Source organism: Diadema antillarum, unplaced genomic scaffold (assembly GCF_040938485.1).
Source record: "Diadema antillarum isolate AM-2024a unplaced genomic scaffold, OU_Dant_1.0 scf00000227, whole genome shotgun sequence".
NCBI lineage: Eukaryota > Metazoa > Echinodermata > Echinoidea > Diadematoida > Diadematidae > Diadema > Diadema antillarum.
This window is the reverse complement of record NW_027271116.1, coordinates 294,654-311,173: the sequence shown is the minus strand read 5'-3', so window position 1 is coordinate 311,173 and position 16,520 is coordinate 294,654. Positions and strand designations below refer to the sequence as shown.

Here is a 16,520-nt window from a genome sequence, read left to right as displayed (position 1 = left end):
AGTGTTCGACTGTAAGAAACATATTAATTTATCTAAGGTAGGAACATTTGAAAAATACACTGCTTGGATAGTGAGTAATATGCAATAAACATAGTGTCTCCAAGACACACTAAAATTATGGCACATGTATAAAGTAAAGATCCATGAATTTCACATGAGCCTTATTTCAAGTTGATGTATCCCTGTTTTGAATGGATGGTTCCAACATACAGCTGAAAAGACATCATGAATATTCATAAGTATTTAATAGCATGGTCTATTAACTGCATAAAACAGTATTCAGAGGGGACGAAATTTAAAGGGGACATGAAAAATGTCGACCCTTACATAGGTGTTGCCTTAAAGTACATGTCTACAAACCCCTGAATGTCTCCCATTAACAGAATTCAGTTACATACGTATCAATAAAATTGTGTATCATGTACACCAGAAAACCTGCTAAAAAATTTCCTTTCATTTTATGATCCCAATCTTCAGAATTATGTAGAAGAATGGCTCTTTCTAAAAATATAGAAAACTCAAGATTGACAAAAAATCAGTGCAATGCCATGCTGCTTTTTGTTGGTTTTGTGATGCACGGCCACATTTAGATGACCAAAATGGTTCTTAACCTGCGCAATGCTTCTGCAACGAGAGAAGGCCTCATCACAAGGCTTCTTAGCTTTTTTTTTATTCCAGTCTTGCGCAACTTTTAAGACCACATTTGCAACATCAACGTCATATACCGTTACAAAGTGACACCCATTTTTGTACCTGTATGTCATGCCCAAATGGTCACAAATTTTGTAATTTTGTGCACATTTCCTGTGGAAAACAGTGCTCAGTCATTGAATTCCTAAAAGCATGTGTAGCTGTATAATCTATCACCTATTGATTTTGAATGACTTGATGCTGATTATGGTAGAAAATTGGCCAGTGACAATTTCCTATGGAAAAAAAAGACAAAAAAGTATTTAAAAAAAAAGATTTTAAAAAAAGAGAAAAAGATAATTCCCAAAACAATGATACACATGTATACATCAGAACTGAAATGACTTTTGGGAGTGTTAATGATGTACAACTGTATAATGTACAATTGTTGAATATCTTAAAACGGATGTACACAAATCAATCATTGTATATTACAATGTGAGTGTCAGGCGTGCCAAATTTGACATGATCATGCCGCTGATGGGCGAGATCTTTTGGGAAGGGGGAATCCACCCCCCCCCCCCTTCGGTTTTATGATAGCCGAAAAAGCCCGGCCTGAGAAAGATTGTTAAGCTGTCCACAAACTTAATGAGGGACAGATGGAGGAACGGACAACCCGAAAACATTATGCCTACGGTGACACTGCATGGTGGAGGTATAAAAATCACCAAGCATATCTGAAAGAGGCTTTACCCCTGAACCCCCCCCCCAAAAAAAAAAAAAAAGAGTAGTGACATCCAAAATTTGGTCTCCTCTTAACAATAATTATTGCCAAATTTTATTACAATCTAGACATGAATATTCAATAAATGGTAAAATATGAATAGTTTACTACAAGAAGGCCCCTACCCCCACACTAGTACAGTTGTAGCCCCTCCAGGGGACAAACGGCATGACTCTGAAGCCCCCATGAATAGGTCTAAATTTGTTATCCAAACTATCATCTTCACTGTATGCATTTTCATAAAAGCAAACAATTTCAACAATTTCTCATTACCTGTCTTGCCAAATCAGACAACACCTCCTCGGACTGCTGCTGCTGCTGATGATGATGGTCTGGAGGGGGTTGTGGCTGGAACTGCGTAAAAGGGGCATCTCCGACGTATGCCTGGTGTTGTGGACCTTCTTCATGGGATGTGGATGTGGCTTGTTGTGCCTGTTGGGCTATGCCGAGTATTGGTCCTGATGGTAAAAATAGGGAAAATACACTATGATAGTCTGATGATTGTAAAATATTGATTTTTTTTCCCCAAAAGATTGTAACAATACTGAAAATCCACTTTGTGTCTGATGAAGAAGATAGTCTGATAATTGTAAAACATTGATTTTTTTCCAAGAAGATTGAGTAAATATATAAGAGCTCAAATCAACTCAAAGCAAGAATCTGTCCAGTCACTAATTTATTGTCAGTGGTCAAAATACCAGGTGAGTTACCCCAATTCAGTATAACCCATATAATTTGAATAGCTATCTATATGCCAAATACTTTTCAATGTCAATTTAACAGGGATCAAAATGTACATGTACATATTGTATACTACATTTGTACATGTACATGGTGTGATCATGCGTATTAAAACACAAAACAAAACACAATGGGAGCATTTCATATCATCTCGCCTCCTTTCACAACTTTCCTGTATGTCTAAGTTACAGAAATTCTGTAGTCATAGGCATGGTGTAGCTTCAGAATGCATAATGCTGGTATATGCTTTGAACAGATAAAATCCAGTGAGCTTTAATACTCCCAGTGAAAGACATCAGGAAATCTTAGTTGGATTGGAAAGTTGTCGTATCTCAGTGAATACTACAATGTAGGACTGCATGTAAACTACTGTATATGTGGTTATTTTCACGAATTTTGCGAGCTTCGGACTGATTGCAAAATTAAAAACACGCGAAAATATTACCCCGTCATACCTTATGTACAAATCCATGACAAAATGCATCCAACGCTGGCCAGACCAACGCAGCTGTTACACCGGCCAGTACTAGTACGTACGCATACGCTACGGTGGAAGTACAGTACAATGCTGAACATGTGCAATCTCGTGTTATACGTACATTGTATACTAGTAACTGCGACCAGCACAGCAGCCCCATACACATAGCGTAATGGGGCTGCGGACTGTAGCATTTGGGATCATGACAGGGTAGTATCGCGGACAAATATCAAATTGAAATCAAAAAATTTCTTCAATTTGGAGACTTACCAGTAAAGGTGAAGTATTGACAACAGGGTTCGTCCAGCATTTGATTCTGCCAATAGTCTCTTTCTGTTCGAAATGATGACTTAATGTGACTCGGTTCAGAGGAACCTGGGAGAGTTTGATGAGAGCCACACTGAATTGACAGCCAGCGCATGTGCACACATCACATGCGCACAAATTTACAGACGTCTGTGTGAGCATGCGCTGGCCGTCAATTCAGTGTAGCTCTCCCAGGTTCCTCTGAACTGAGTCACATTAAGTCATCAATTCGAACAGAAAGAGACTATTGGCAGGACCAAACGTTTCACGAACCCTGTTGTCAATACTTCACCTTTACTGGTAAGTCTTTGAGACATTGACATAAGCATTAAAAAAAAAAGTTGTATCAAGGGGTTCCATGTGACAATGCGTCTCAAATCTGACAAAAGTCAAAAAGGTTATTTTTAAAGTACCAAGGTATTAAGCATGAATAATGGCATGCTGGGTCAACTTCAGGCCTGTTAGTTTCCTTCTACATTCATTGTATCAAAATTCTTCCTAGTAAAACTTGGAAGCTTTCACCTACTCATAAGGGGCATATCTTTGCTCTCTCTGTTACCAACTTACCAACACAGTTGTTGCAGTTGTTGTAGAGGTTGACTGCTTCTTGTGTGTGCAGGTCTCCTGGAGGCAGAGGTTCAACCTTGACAGTTACCTCAGTGGGGAACTCTACAGGTTCAGATGGAGGTTCCACTTTGAACTCTACCAGTTGATACTCTACCAGTCCAGTGGAAATGGCTTCACCGTCAGCTTGGTTACTATGAAGTTGCTCTCTTTGTGTGACAACAAATGTTCTGTCATCAGACACTGTGCTTGTAGTAGACTGATGTATGTTGGCTACATTCTGATCATCACCATCACATGGTGGGGTGGGGCTCTCTTGGGTGTCACTGGATCCATGTCTTGTCATCAGGTGCTGTCTCAAATCTTCACAGCTTTCAAACACTTCCCCACAATCTTCACACAAAGGTAGCTTGGAAGTCCTGACACAGACTTCTCTTCCCATCTTGAGTCTTGGAATGGAGGAAGGTGGAAACAGGTGGGTATCACATTCTTCTGCAACTGGGTGTTGAGAGACAAACATGGAATGTATGGAATGAAAAGTTACTGGCACGATTCATGAAGATGTACAACGCACATCATAAAACCAATTCATTCTATTGGAATTACATGTATTTCTGGGAAACGGATAAATGACCTGTCCTCATCAACATGCTTTAACTAGATCAGTAATGTAACTTAAAAAAACTATTTACATGTACCACTGCCATGCCCATGAATGTAATTCATTGTAAGACTTTTACTGAATATCTGATCTGCTACAACGAAAGCATCCAATAGTTGAGGGAAGTCAATTTTCTGAAAATGAATAGATATCATTCCCTCTTTCTTCCATTTTCATTTCATATAAAACATGACTCATAAAAGTACTCAGTTGCGGAGATATTGATGATTTTATGAGACCACGTTGAGTGGTCAGGGAAACCAGCATTTTGAGAAAACCACCTTCAAAGAATTCTCTCTGAGGCAATTGTGATCAAGGGGAGGTAAGACAGTTTTCACCTCTTGACAATACAAGGTCTGCTCATAGCAACCTTCGCAATGTTCATTCAAGCTTAGCTCCAGCAGTGTATGCTCAACCAATCAGTTAAGAGGATGCCACGCATTGACCAATAAAATCACTCCCTTGTTGCCAGGGGCAGAGTCTATCTGCAGCACTAAATCCAGATTTTCGGATATGTTTCTGTTCCATTGAGGGCAGAAAATAATGGCCCAGAAAAATGCTAATTTCTTGCTTTTCCTCTGCACATTTGGCTTTGAAACTGTGGCACATGGTAGACAAAACATAAGGCCATAACATTATGCCAAAACAGATATGTGATTATTTGACCAATTTTTATGATTTGACTTCCATCTCAGTTTTTCCTGCTCAGCCGTCAGCTAGCCTACTTTTGGATCCTTTGTCACGGCGGGGTCACATTATCATACCAGCATGGCAAAGCCAATCAAAGTTTGACAGAAACTGCTTCAGTATGTCAGAAAAGAAAAAAATACTACCTGCTTCATTGTTGATGTCTTCCACACAGTCCTTCTTCCACTGTGATGCATATTCTGCTTCAGTTTTGTCCTCATCTTCTTCGACCTCCATCTTAATCCATGAGACATCCATGCTGATCTGTTGTGTGATGGCAAAGAAGCTGCAGGTGAAAGGAAGGGATAAACTATTGAATCAAGTATCAAAGACTTAATTATTACATCCTTATAGGTTGCAGGATGCAGGTGGGCAGTAGTGTTGATCCACTTCTAAGTTATGACTACACTCTGACCTCTCTTATTCGGACATGCTCATCTGGATAAGGGTTTGGCTGGGTATGGGAGACTCACTGTATACTATGTACATGCAGACCTGCCTACCCAATGTTAGCCACATACATGTCCACTGTACATGTACACTGTATGGTACGTAACCTATTGCAGGTTGCATACTGAACTCTCTTTGAGATCAGAGCAAAATTATAAACAGATTTTGTCGGGGGGGGGGGGGGGGTTTCACACCAAAATGAAACAATGTGTTGTCAAATTCACCTAGTAATATGAGGAATGTATCCAGCAGGTCTAGGAAAGAAACAGAATACAGAATAAATGGACAAAAACAAAGCATCCATTCTCACTGATCCATGAAATAGGCCTGTGCATCATTTGTGTTATAAAATGGGCCCATAAATTAATGAAATACAACCATTTTCCCCATCATACATCCGATACACCTAATGTTACAACACTGTACAAGACTTGAGCCATGCATTCGGATTTTACCAGATGCATGGCCATGCATTCGGATTTTACCGGACGCATTGCTCAGTGTAGATCAGTAAAAATCAATGCATGGCAATTGACCAATCAGATCACACAGATTCTAAAGCCCATATCATAATACAGCATGAAAGTTAGAAAACCAAGATCCAGATGTATGTGTTGCTTCATAAGCTCTTCTCTGTTCGCAGTTGAACAACTGGAACTCATCGCCAGACACATTGGTTAGATCCTCAAGTATCAACAAGTTCAAAACTCTCCTTGAGAAACACTGGTGATACAGCCATCCCACTAAGTACAGTCCATATCAGAGGGATAGTGAAACTGGAGGGTCAGTAAGCAACACTTCACATCTAGACATCCAAGTAAACTCCAAGTACAGTAAGATGACTTATGATGTACATGTACCCTGCTGCAATGACTACAAGATTCAATCATCGTGCTATTTAGTATTAGTACAGTATCATGGCAGGGCTGCCAACATTTGAAACTAGTTGAGAGTGAGACTCCCATAGGCCAATGCTATGATTTAGGAGGCAAAATGAGTGAGATCAATAGAAATGCATGCAAATGAAATAAAGTTTTAGAGTGAGAAAGGACCAAAATGAGTGAGTCTCACTCTCGATGAGTGAGAGTTGGCAGCCCTGTCATGGTGTTGTTTTGCAAACGAAGATTTAAGGAAGTCTGCGTCTGCTGCAGGCTTGAAAGGAACTGTGTGATCATGCTATTCTACTTTTAGTACCCGTACTGATATAAATCTCATTTGTATCTAATAGTACAAACTGTATACAAGTAAATTGTGTATAGTACTTCTCTATAGTACAATATTTATTCAACAGATAAAATATATTTGCCCAGATGCTGTGCATCAAACATGATAAAGAATGACATTGATCTAGATCTAGTTTAGAAGTGTAGAATGTGTAGAAGACATTTATCATCACCTGACTAAAAAGCTCTGTGATCGGAAATTACGAATGGTATCTGAGGAGTACTTTGTTGAAAGACTTAAAAGGTTTTATGACATACAAATGCATGTTGATTTGTGTTAATTCATGATAGTGTCTACCCTCAATATCACTTTTGCGGTGAAACGAATATTTGGAAACATTCCATGTATTTCTAAATTATTTTTCTCCTATTTTTCTTCAGATTACTTGGATACGCCCACAAAAAAAAACAAAAAAAAAACCTTCCAAATCAAGATTCTGGTTGTGACCTCATCTGTCAATCATTATTGCTACATCAAAACACTGAAATACAAATGTATGTTCAACAAAAAACATTGCACCTTCCCCATGACTTAGCATAGCTTGCATGTTTCTGTGACATTAATGTGATTAACAATTTAAGACATGGCAAGGGGAATGCAAGTTATGCGCAATCTCGGGGGGTGCATTCCGGTATGTCTTTGGTTAATCATATTACATTGTACTTACATGTAAGCAATGACCGACAGATGAGGTCACAACCAGAATCTTGGTTTATTTTGGAAGACCTGTGTTTTTGTGGGGGTTTTTTTTGTGTGTGTGTGTGTGTGCATGTGTGTGTCTGTTTGTTTGTTTTTATGGCCATATCCAAGTAATTTGAAGAAAAATAGAAGAAAAATTATTAAAAAATTTTTGGATTGTTTTTGGATTCGTTTCACCTCAAAAATAATGTCGATATATACATGTAGTTGAGGATATCATAAATCAACACAAATCAACATGCGTTTGTATGTCACAAAACATTTAAGAGTGAAAAAAAGGTATAAAATGTTTACAGCTTTTAAAAAAATACCATTTGAAAAACAATATCTTGAACAGTGGACTACTTGTCGTCTTGTGCTTTGGGGCAAGTAGACCTCCTTACGCGTACGTCCATACATAGTCTAGATTCTATACAGCAATCACTACGGGTACGGTGTGGGAATGCATGCATCCATCCAGGCATCCTTGCGCATTCAAATTTTAATAACAACTACAATTGTAGGCAACAGTAAGGCCTTGCGCCGCAGGGTAGCCAGTCTACTCTGGCTATAACCCCGTCGCGGGGCGCTGTAACACAGTAACAGTACGTATTTGTCCGTATGGGGTCGCTGCTGCGGTTACTCTGGCTACTACTCCAACTAGTTCTACGTGTACTCGTATACTGTACTAGGTCAACTCAGTGTGGAGTGGTACATGTATTAAAAAATTTAGTGGGGCCACTGTAGGCACTGATATTGTTTTAATTATGGGGGACCAAAAAAAAGTGTCTTTCCAACTGGTGACAGATGTAGGATGCAGCTTTGCCCTGCGGCTACAGTTAACATGGCTTCACACAGGCATTCATGAAGTCGATAGAAAACAAACCTACTTTACACGGCTAAGTGCTACAATCGAGGCGTAAAAGTTAATTCATTTGGTGCGCAAAACCAAACACCAATGTTCGTTCAATACGCTCAAAATGCGTGCACGGGACTAAGTAGTTTCACCTGATCGCAAATACTTAATACCAAGTTGTAAATCTATACGCTTGAATGAGAACACTGACTGCATTTAACTTTGGAATTGAAATAGTGGATATCATAAATCAACACAAATCAACATGCGTTTGTTTCCCTTTTTCTTTCTTTTTCTACTACCATTTTACTTACATTTCACGGAAGATGTCGTTCCTCTTCTGTCACAAGCGCTCGATGGCGTGAGTGAGTCAAATGAACAAAGATCCCACGCACACTGTACACACTACGCTACGTGCGTAGGATCTTTGAATGCACGGTATCGATATCGTACGGACGTGCGCACGTGATACGAGTACGATACAGGCCCCATAATAATACGAGGCCTTGATTTGTGTAGAATTCATTTCGACCGAGGCGAGCTAGTTTCGAGGGCCCTAGGGGCGACGGCGGCGGTGGGGGTGGGGGGGGGGGGGGGGGGGGGGACTTCTAATGGGGGCATGGTGCCATTTGCATATTGTACTTTGTAAGTAGGCCCCTATTTTATCACACTAGGCGTTTCACATCAGCCCGAATGTTTCGAAATAGCGCGCTATTTTCTGACTTGCGAAATTAACCCGATCACGGATTATAGAGCGCTATTTCATTTTAGGCGTTTAAATTCACATCAGCCTGATAAAAATCCAAGCTCGAGATATTTTTTAATTTCCCAAGTCAGAAAATAGCGCGCTATTTCGAAACATCGGGCTGATGTGAAAACGCATAATGTGAATATAAATTAGCGCGCTAATTAATCGAGAAAATTTTTCGAGTCCAACTCGGGAAATTTCCGAAATAGCAGGATAATTAATGCGAACTATATAGCGCGCTGTTATAATGTTCGAGCTGATGTGAATAGGAAATCAAATAGCGCGCTTGCGATTGCGAAAAAATATCTCGAGCTTGGATTTTTATCGGGCTGATGTGAAAACGCCCAATGGTAAAGGCACACGGGTGCGGGAATAGAAATTGCTCAAATATTGCTGAAATTAATATCAAAATTACTCGAATGTACGTGATTGTACGCTAAACTGACATATTGATTTATAAAGAACTATACTTGGAAGATGATACCATTATTAGTTTCATTTTGCGGAAATAAGGAGAAAAGTGACAAAACCGGCTTTCCATGAGGGTGAAATTTCAAACACTTTCACAAAAAACAGCTCAGATTTACACTTTTGCACACATTTTCGGACGGAATTGACTTTTGTTTTATATGCTTTATCATTAGGTGAAATTTCATTGCATTTATAAACGAGCAGCACATACCCTTTATGTTGGCGTTAAAAATGAATCTTCAGATTGCTCAAAAGACGGCGGCTTCAAGCATCGAACATCAAGGGCACAAATGCACCTGTTGAATTCGTTTGTCCATCCATAGAAAACTGACAGCTGATTGAATAATTATAGTCAGTTGTATAAACTCCATCTCTCGAACCTCCTTGGTTTTAGACTTCTCGAATCTCCGTCTTGTTCTTTTCCCGGCTTGCTGGCAGTGACGATCATGGGATCAAAGCAGTGAAGCATGCTTAAAAAGTCTTTGTGTGGCTTTTGAGATGTACAGGTGCATAAATTAATTAACGATACGATGAATGTCCTTGCATGTCCATGCTCCAAGGCACATGAATGCTTTATCAATAATTCAAGATGGATTGCCCTTGGCATCACTGCTATTCAAAGGGCATGAAGTGCATGCACATAAAAAAGTATGTTTTTTACACTTCATTTCAGGATGGATAAAGACTAGCTGTGATATAAGCCATGTTCAGACGTATTTCTGGTCGGAGTAAAATTTTATGGCGCAGCAATTAAAGTTCAAATTTATACTTATCTTACCACGACCCTGTGTCCATACGACAGTCGTGGGAAGAAACTCCGACCAATAATTTACCACGGCCTTCGCGGGATCACCGTGTGGAGGGTCGGTGTAACTTTCGGAAGTGGCAGCGCCGCGCATGTCAACCAAACGATTGTTTTTACCAGCGACATAATTATGTCATCTCCATTCTTGTTGATGGAAATTTCTGAGCAATAGATTATTTGTCGCGATCGACTAGGTTAGAATTGCATTACACGCGCACGTGTACTCGCAAAATGTCAACATTTCGATTTAACTCGGAAGTTTATACATATAGGTCGTAGGGTGTAAGTTCAGAGATACTCCGAGGGCTTGTCCGCACGGGCAATCTACTCCGACAGGTTGAACGTGGTAGCGAGATACTCCTGAGAAACTCAGGAGTATCTTGGTCGGAGGAAGCTTGGTCGTGGTAAAGTTCCTCCGACCGAAGGAAGTTACCACAACCTTGTTCAGACGGGCACTACTCCGACCTTTCCTCCGAAGTTACTCCGACCGAGCTTCCTCCGATCATTCCTCCGAAGTTACTCCGACCAAAACTGAAGCAAATCGAATGAGGTTTTCTGTAAGCTGATGTGGGCAATGAGTTGAAGAGTTTGTTCGCAAAAACCGATAGGTTCATTTTTGAAGATTTTGAAGTACGGTCTCTGTCATAAAGTACAAAATAATACCTTTTAAATGATGTATTGATCACTAAAAGGTACATTTTTGAAGTTATCGTCAAAAGAAGCAAACAATTTCTTATTAATTCTCTCTATTTTTCTTGACCCTTAATCGCAAATATCTCCATATGGCAAATATGAACTTATCGGTTTTTGCGAACAAACTCTTCACTTATAGTTTCGTATCCTGAAATTGTATTTGGATTGATTCACTACATGCATTTTAACGTTATCATTGCGGAGGGTCCCGTTGTAATTTTTCTTTTTTGAGGGGGGGAGGACATAGTACGGTATAGTGATCACATAACTGATGATCGTTGTGTATAAAGGTCATGTGACCAGTTACTCGACTGTCCTCTAATAGTAATTAGGTCCAACAAGGAAAATATTCTAGCGTGTATTCTTCTCCCCCCCCCCTCTCTCTCTCTCTTTCTCTGTCCCATGTTATGAAGTTGTTTCATCTTTGGCCACGCCCCTTTTAATTATTCACTTTTTTGTTGTTATTCCTAAATTTCTACAGGCTTCCATATGGCAAAATGACAACACATTCACCATTTACTGGGTTGAAAGAAATGTAAATGTGTGACACCTTGTTTTATTCCCAGGTTTGCTGGAAAAGTAGCAGATAATATATATTTTTGGAAAAGAGTCAGTGACTCCCTTAAATAAAATGTATTCTAGAGCAATTCACTCTAATTCTCTCAAAAAATATGAAAAGGGGGCCTCTTGAAGTATAAGAAAGACAAACCCTATAATGCACCCCTTACCCAAAACTAGTTTGTGTGAAAAGTAGCTTCCTATCAACTTCCCAAAAGTTTGATTTGTGATTTTTTTAGAGTATATATGGTACAGGTATTTTGTTGGCAGTTATCCTGAGGGCCTTACATACACTATTCAAGTAACTATTGCATTACGTTTTATTCAAATCGTAATGTATATCATTTTTGAAGGTCATTTCCTATGGAGAATTTTACTAAAAAAATATAGATTTTAGGAAGGTAAAGTTGTTGCAGAGAAACTTGCTATTATTACCTGTTCTTTAACCCTCATTGATTATTCTACCAGGAATTATTTTCAAAAGTAGCAGATAATATATATTTTTGGAAAAGAGTCAGTGACTCCCTTAAATAAAATGTATTCTAGAGCAATTCACTCTAATTCTCTCAAAAAATATGAAAAGGGGGCCTCTTGAAGTATAAGAAAGACAAACCCTATAATGCACCCCTTATACCCAAAACTAGTTTGTGTGAAAAGTAGCTTCCTATCAACTTCCCAAAAGTTTGATTTGTGATTTTTTAGAGTATATATGGTACAGGTATTTTGTTGGCAGTTATCCTGAGGGCCTTACATACACTATTCAAGTAACTATTGCATTACGTTTTATTCAAATCGTAATGTATATCAATTTTTTGAAGGTCATTTCCTATGGAGAATTTTACTAAAAAGATATAGATTTTAGGAAGGTAAAGTTGTTGCAGAGAAACTTGCTATTATTACCTGTTCTTTAACCCTCATTGATTATTCTACCAGGAATTATTTTCAAAAGTAGCAGATAATATATATTTTTGGAAAAGAGTCAGTGACTCCCTTAAATAAAATGTATTCTAGAGCAATTCACTCTAATTCTCTCAAAAAATATGAAAAGGGGGCCTCTTGAAGTATAAGAAAGACAAACCCTATAATGCACCCCTTACCCAAAACTAGTTTGTGTGAAAAGTAGCTTCCTATCAACTTCCCAAAAGTTTGATTTGTGATTTTTTAGAGTATGGTACAGGTATTTTGTTGGCAGTTATCCTGAGGGCCTTACATACACTATTCAAGTAACTATTGCATTACGTTTTATTCAAATCGTAATGTATACCAATTTTTTGAAGGTCATTTCCTATGGAGAATTTTACTAAAAAAAAAATATAGATTTTAGGAAGGTAAAGTTGTTGCAGAGAAACTTGCTATTATTACCTGTTCTTTAACCCTCATTGATTATTCTACCAGGAATTATTTTCAAAAGAAGCTCTTACGCAAATATCGTTAAAAACATCATCTTTTTCCAGTCAGCAATTAGTATTCTCGGAAAGGTTTACTTTTCAAATTTGTCTTTGTTTCTCTTTGTTCAATTTACATGTTAGGTAAACTTGTGTGACAAAATAAAAGCATTTTGAAAGTAATTGGTGAAGTTATATTTCATGTTAACCAAAAAACTTATATTTGTAGGGTCAATCATGTGAGGAAATCTACTTGTGGGGATCATGGACCTTAAGATAGAGGGGTAAATCGAGGTTAAACTTGTCATTTTTTCAAGTCTCAAAAATTAAAAATTGGCGCCCTCTACATATGTTTGTAGCTGAAAATTCTTGAAACATGCATGCATTACTCTATGTCCACTATTAATTTCACTGAATTGCTTTTTTCCCCTAATGTCAAGTCTACTATAGGTGTGTGTGAGCAAGCAGAAATTAATAGATATTATAAGTATGAGACTAAGCTCTGTCTGAAGGGACATTTGAGTACTATAGCTGATTACATAACATTTCAATGAAGAGAAAACATTGGAAAGCATTCTGAAGTAAGGATCGACTGCTAGTGCTTAATATATTTTTCCTCATGATTTGATTCTTAACTGGGTAGCCTTAGTTTTGATTGTCAAGGTATTGTGAAGTAGATATCAATCGTCTATTGCGCACTTGAGTCAGAAGAGAGGTTCTTGACTAGTTCTCAAGTATCACAAATTATGTTCTTAGAATTCATGCATTAGCAGTGATATTATTTTGAGAAAATTGATATGTGGGGCTCACGGAACATTAGCGTATAGAGGAGCAAATATGGGTTTGACATGTCATTGTCCTATTCTCAAACAAAACCCACAACATATTCTTGCATTCATGTCAAAACCTCCATACACACACATAGCAGTTTCACCATGTCTACTTGGAAAGCCATTTGCTGTTTATTACAATTAACAGGCATATTCTTTATTGCCATAAATTCATTATGCATTCATAATCATCTTTTTCATTGTCATCATTACTATCTCCATATATCATCAATTGCGACACAAGCACAGTAGTGAGATTAACGATTGTACAAAAATAATGTAAGCTTCGTGATACAATTTCTGATACTGCCACAAACTCAACGACAACTTAAGAAGTGAAATTTTTAAGGGATGGTACAGTTTAGGTTGAGACTGGACTTCCATTTTCCATTTGTGTGTGTGTGGGGGGGGGGGTGTGCGTGATAGTGAGAAATTTCTGATGAAATATGAAGGGACATGCAATCTTTTATAAGAGAAATACAAATTTTTATTTGATAGAATTTGGCGCAGGTGTTGATGAAATATCCAAAACCAGAAAAGGTCCTCATAAAAGGTGTTATCCACCTTCCATTACGACCACTTTATTTCACTTCTTTCGTTTTATGTCTCAGCCATATTAAAACAATTTTCTTTAAATAAATATTTTATTCCTTTTAGAATAGTATGCTCTTTAATGTTTTATGAGTGTTTTGTAATTTTCTGGCAAAAAAAAATGCATTCCCTATCTCAACAACAATTGTACCATCTCTTTCTAGGTATGATATGACATAATTAGGTCTTTGTCCCGTAAGTGGCCAATGATATACATATATATATATATATATATATATATATATATATATATATATATAATATATGTAACATGTATTGAGTAGGTTGTTCACGTGTTGGCAAGATAAGATAAAAATCAAAACTGGAACAAAATTCATGCTTTATTCACCAAATGCTTATTTCTGCACACAATTTTTTTTGAGCGATTTGCTCTTTCTCAGGTGAAGAAAATTTATGTGTAAAAATAAATCATTGGGGGATACAGCATGAACTTTGTTCCACTTTTGTTTTTTATCATATATATACACTGTATATATATGCTATATATATATAAATGTGGATCTTAGTTTGGTACTTAGCCCTATAGAAACTGAATAAAGTTTGAAAGCAAATGAAATTAATGAAAATTATGAAAAACATTAAAAAAATTAATATGAACAGTACAAAACAACAGAACACAAAGTGATTGACGCATTTTGTAAGTAGGAAAATTGAGTCTTTATAAACAAAAATTACACACGTACTTGTTCTCTGATTCATTTCTCATTGAGGAAACATCGTTCTTTATTACTACACAATAATCATGCTCTTATACTCTTGCTTATCTTAAAAGCATGGACATTTCTCAAGTATGCCTAAAATTTGTAATACATTTGAGTAAGTTATTTACAAGAATATATATTTGATTAGAATCCATTATACCGTACCATCAGATTCAGCACAAAGATATCACCACCTTCTATTTTTTTTTTCGTTTCAAGTTGCATTTCCTAGATCAGTGCCCCTATAATAATAATAATAATAATGTACATTATCGCGCTTATTACAGTAGTTTCTAAGCGCTTAACATTTAGATATTAAATCAATACATGTATAAGGATTATGAAAAGCATAATAAATTATATAACATTACGTTACATAATATTACATTAAATTACGTTATATTACATTACATTGCATGACATTATAATAAGTAATTGAACGAAATAGATTGGATGACATGGAATCAGTGAATCAAACTACAGTCCATTAAATAGATATGTTTTGAGTCTGATTTTGAAGGTGTCAACAGAAGGAGAATCACGGATTATCACTAGGAGATCGTTCCAAAGCCCTATATACTCCCCCCCCCCATTTTCATGGCTCAAAATACCCCCATACAGTTAGGGTTGAAATTAAATTAGAGGTGGCATGTTCATTTCAACATACTTTGAACGGTAAAATGGACAAGGCCCTTCTTTTTCATTATTGTATTTTATCGTGAACACACTCAAAATGCCAAACATGGGGATGGGTAAATAGAAATTGCACAAACATTACCTAAACAAAATTTGAAATTGCTCAACTGGAAATGTTGCGGCATTAATCTTATATGTAAAGTGCATAAAAAACTTCACTTGAACATTATATCATATCAGTTTCCAGAAGCGGATCTAGAGGGGGGGGGGGGGGGTTGCAACTCCCCCCCCCCCCCTCAAAAAAAAAAATCTGGAGACCATTTTTTTTATCTTATCTTTTTTTTCAAACTTGTAATTTTATTTTTTTCTATTTATATATTTATTTTATTTCGTATTATTATTATTTCTTTTTTGTGGGGGGGGGGGGGGAAGGGAGGGGGGTGGACGAACAAATGTCACGGAGTCCCTTGCCCCCCCCCCCCCCCCATCAACTTTTTGGAGGACACGGGCCACCGCCGAAGTGACAAGCTAGGCCAGCGTTGCCATGTGATAATTCTCATCCCAAAAATCCCCAAATTTAAAAAAAAGGGAATTTTTGAAGTCTTTGGGGATGAAAAATAAATATCTGGGAATAAAAATAATATTGAGTTTTATGTAAAACGAATTTGGGGATTTTCTGTCAAAATTTGACAACTTTGGGGATTTTTGAAATGTCGTTTGGGTGGGGATTTTGTGAAGATTTAACCTGGCAACGCTGAGCTGGGCTGCTCACTTCCTGGATTTACTTGTTCAAGTTGCTCACTTTTTTATCAGTCTGAGTGCTAGTGACAAGCAGTATGGAACCTGCAAATAGGGCAAAGAGGTTGCGGCAATCCAGTCTCGCATCTTTCTTTACTGGAAGGTATGTTTGAATCATGCAAAACAGTTGGCATACAGGGTAAATTACCAGACATGGGGGTGTTACGGACGTGTTGTAATACTACAATTTGAGTAAATAAAACACATCCGGCCCAGCAGGCCCG

The 16,520-nt window shown here is 37.6% G+C and overlaps 1 protein-coding gene across 1 annotated transcript; it reads right to left on the bottom strand.

Moving 5' to 3' along the window:
- Positions 1 to 863: 863 nt before the first annotated feature.
- LOC139724769 (uncharacterized) lies at positions 864 to 8,518 on the bottom strand. The gene is made up of 5 exons (XM_071635887.1): positions 8,374 to 8,518; positions 4,998 to 5,137; positions 3,507 to 4,001; positions 1,688 to 1,872; positions 864 to 926 (listed from the first exon to the last, which is right to left on the bottom strand). Exons 2-5 carry the CDS (start codon positions 5,107 to 5,109, stop codon positions 864 to 866), a joined length of 855 nt encoding a protein of 284 aa, XP_071491988.1. The 5' UTR covers positions 5,110 to 5,137; positions 8,374 to 8,518.
- Positions 8,519 to 16,520: the final 8,002 nt, after the last annotated feature.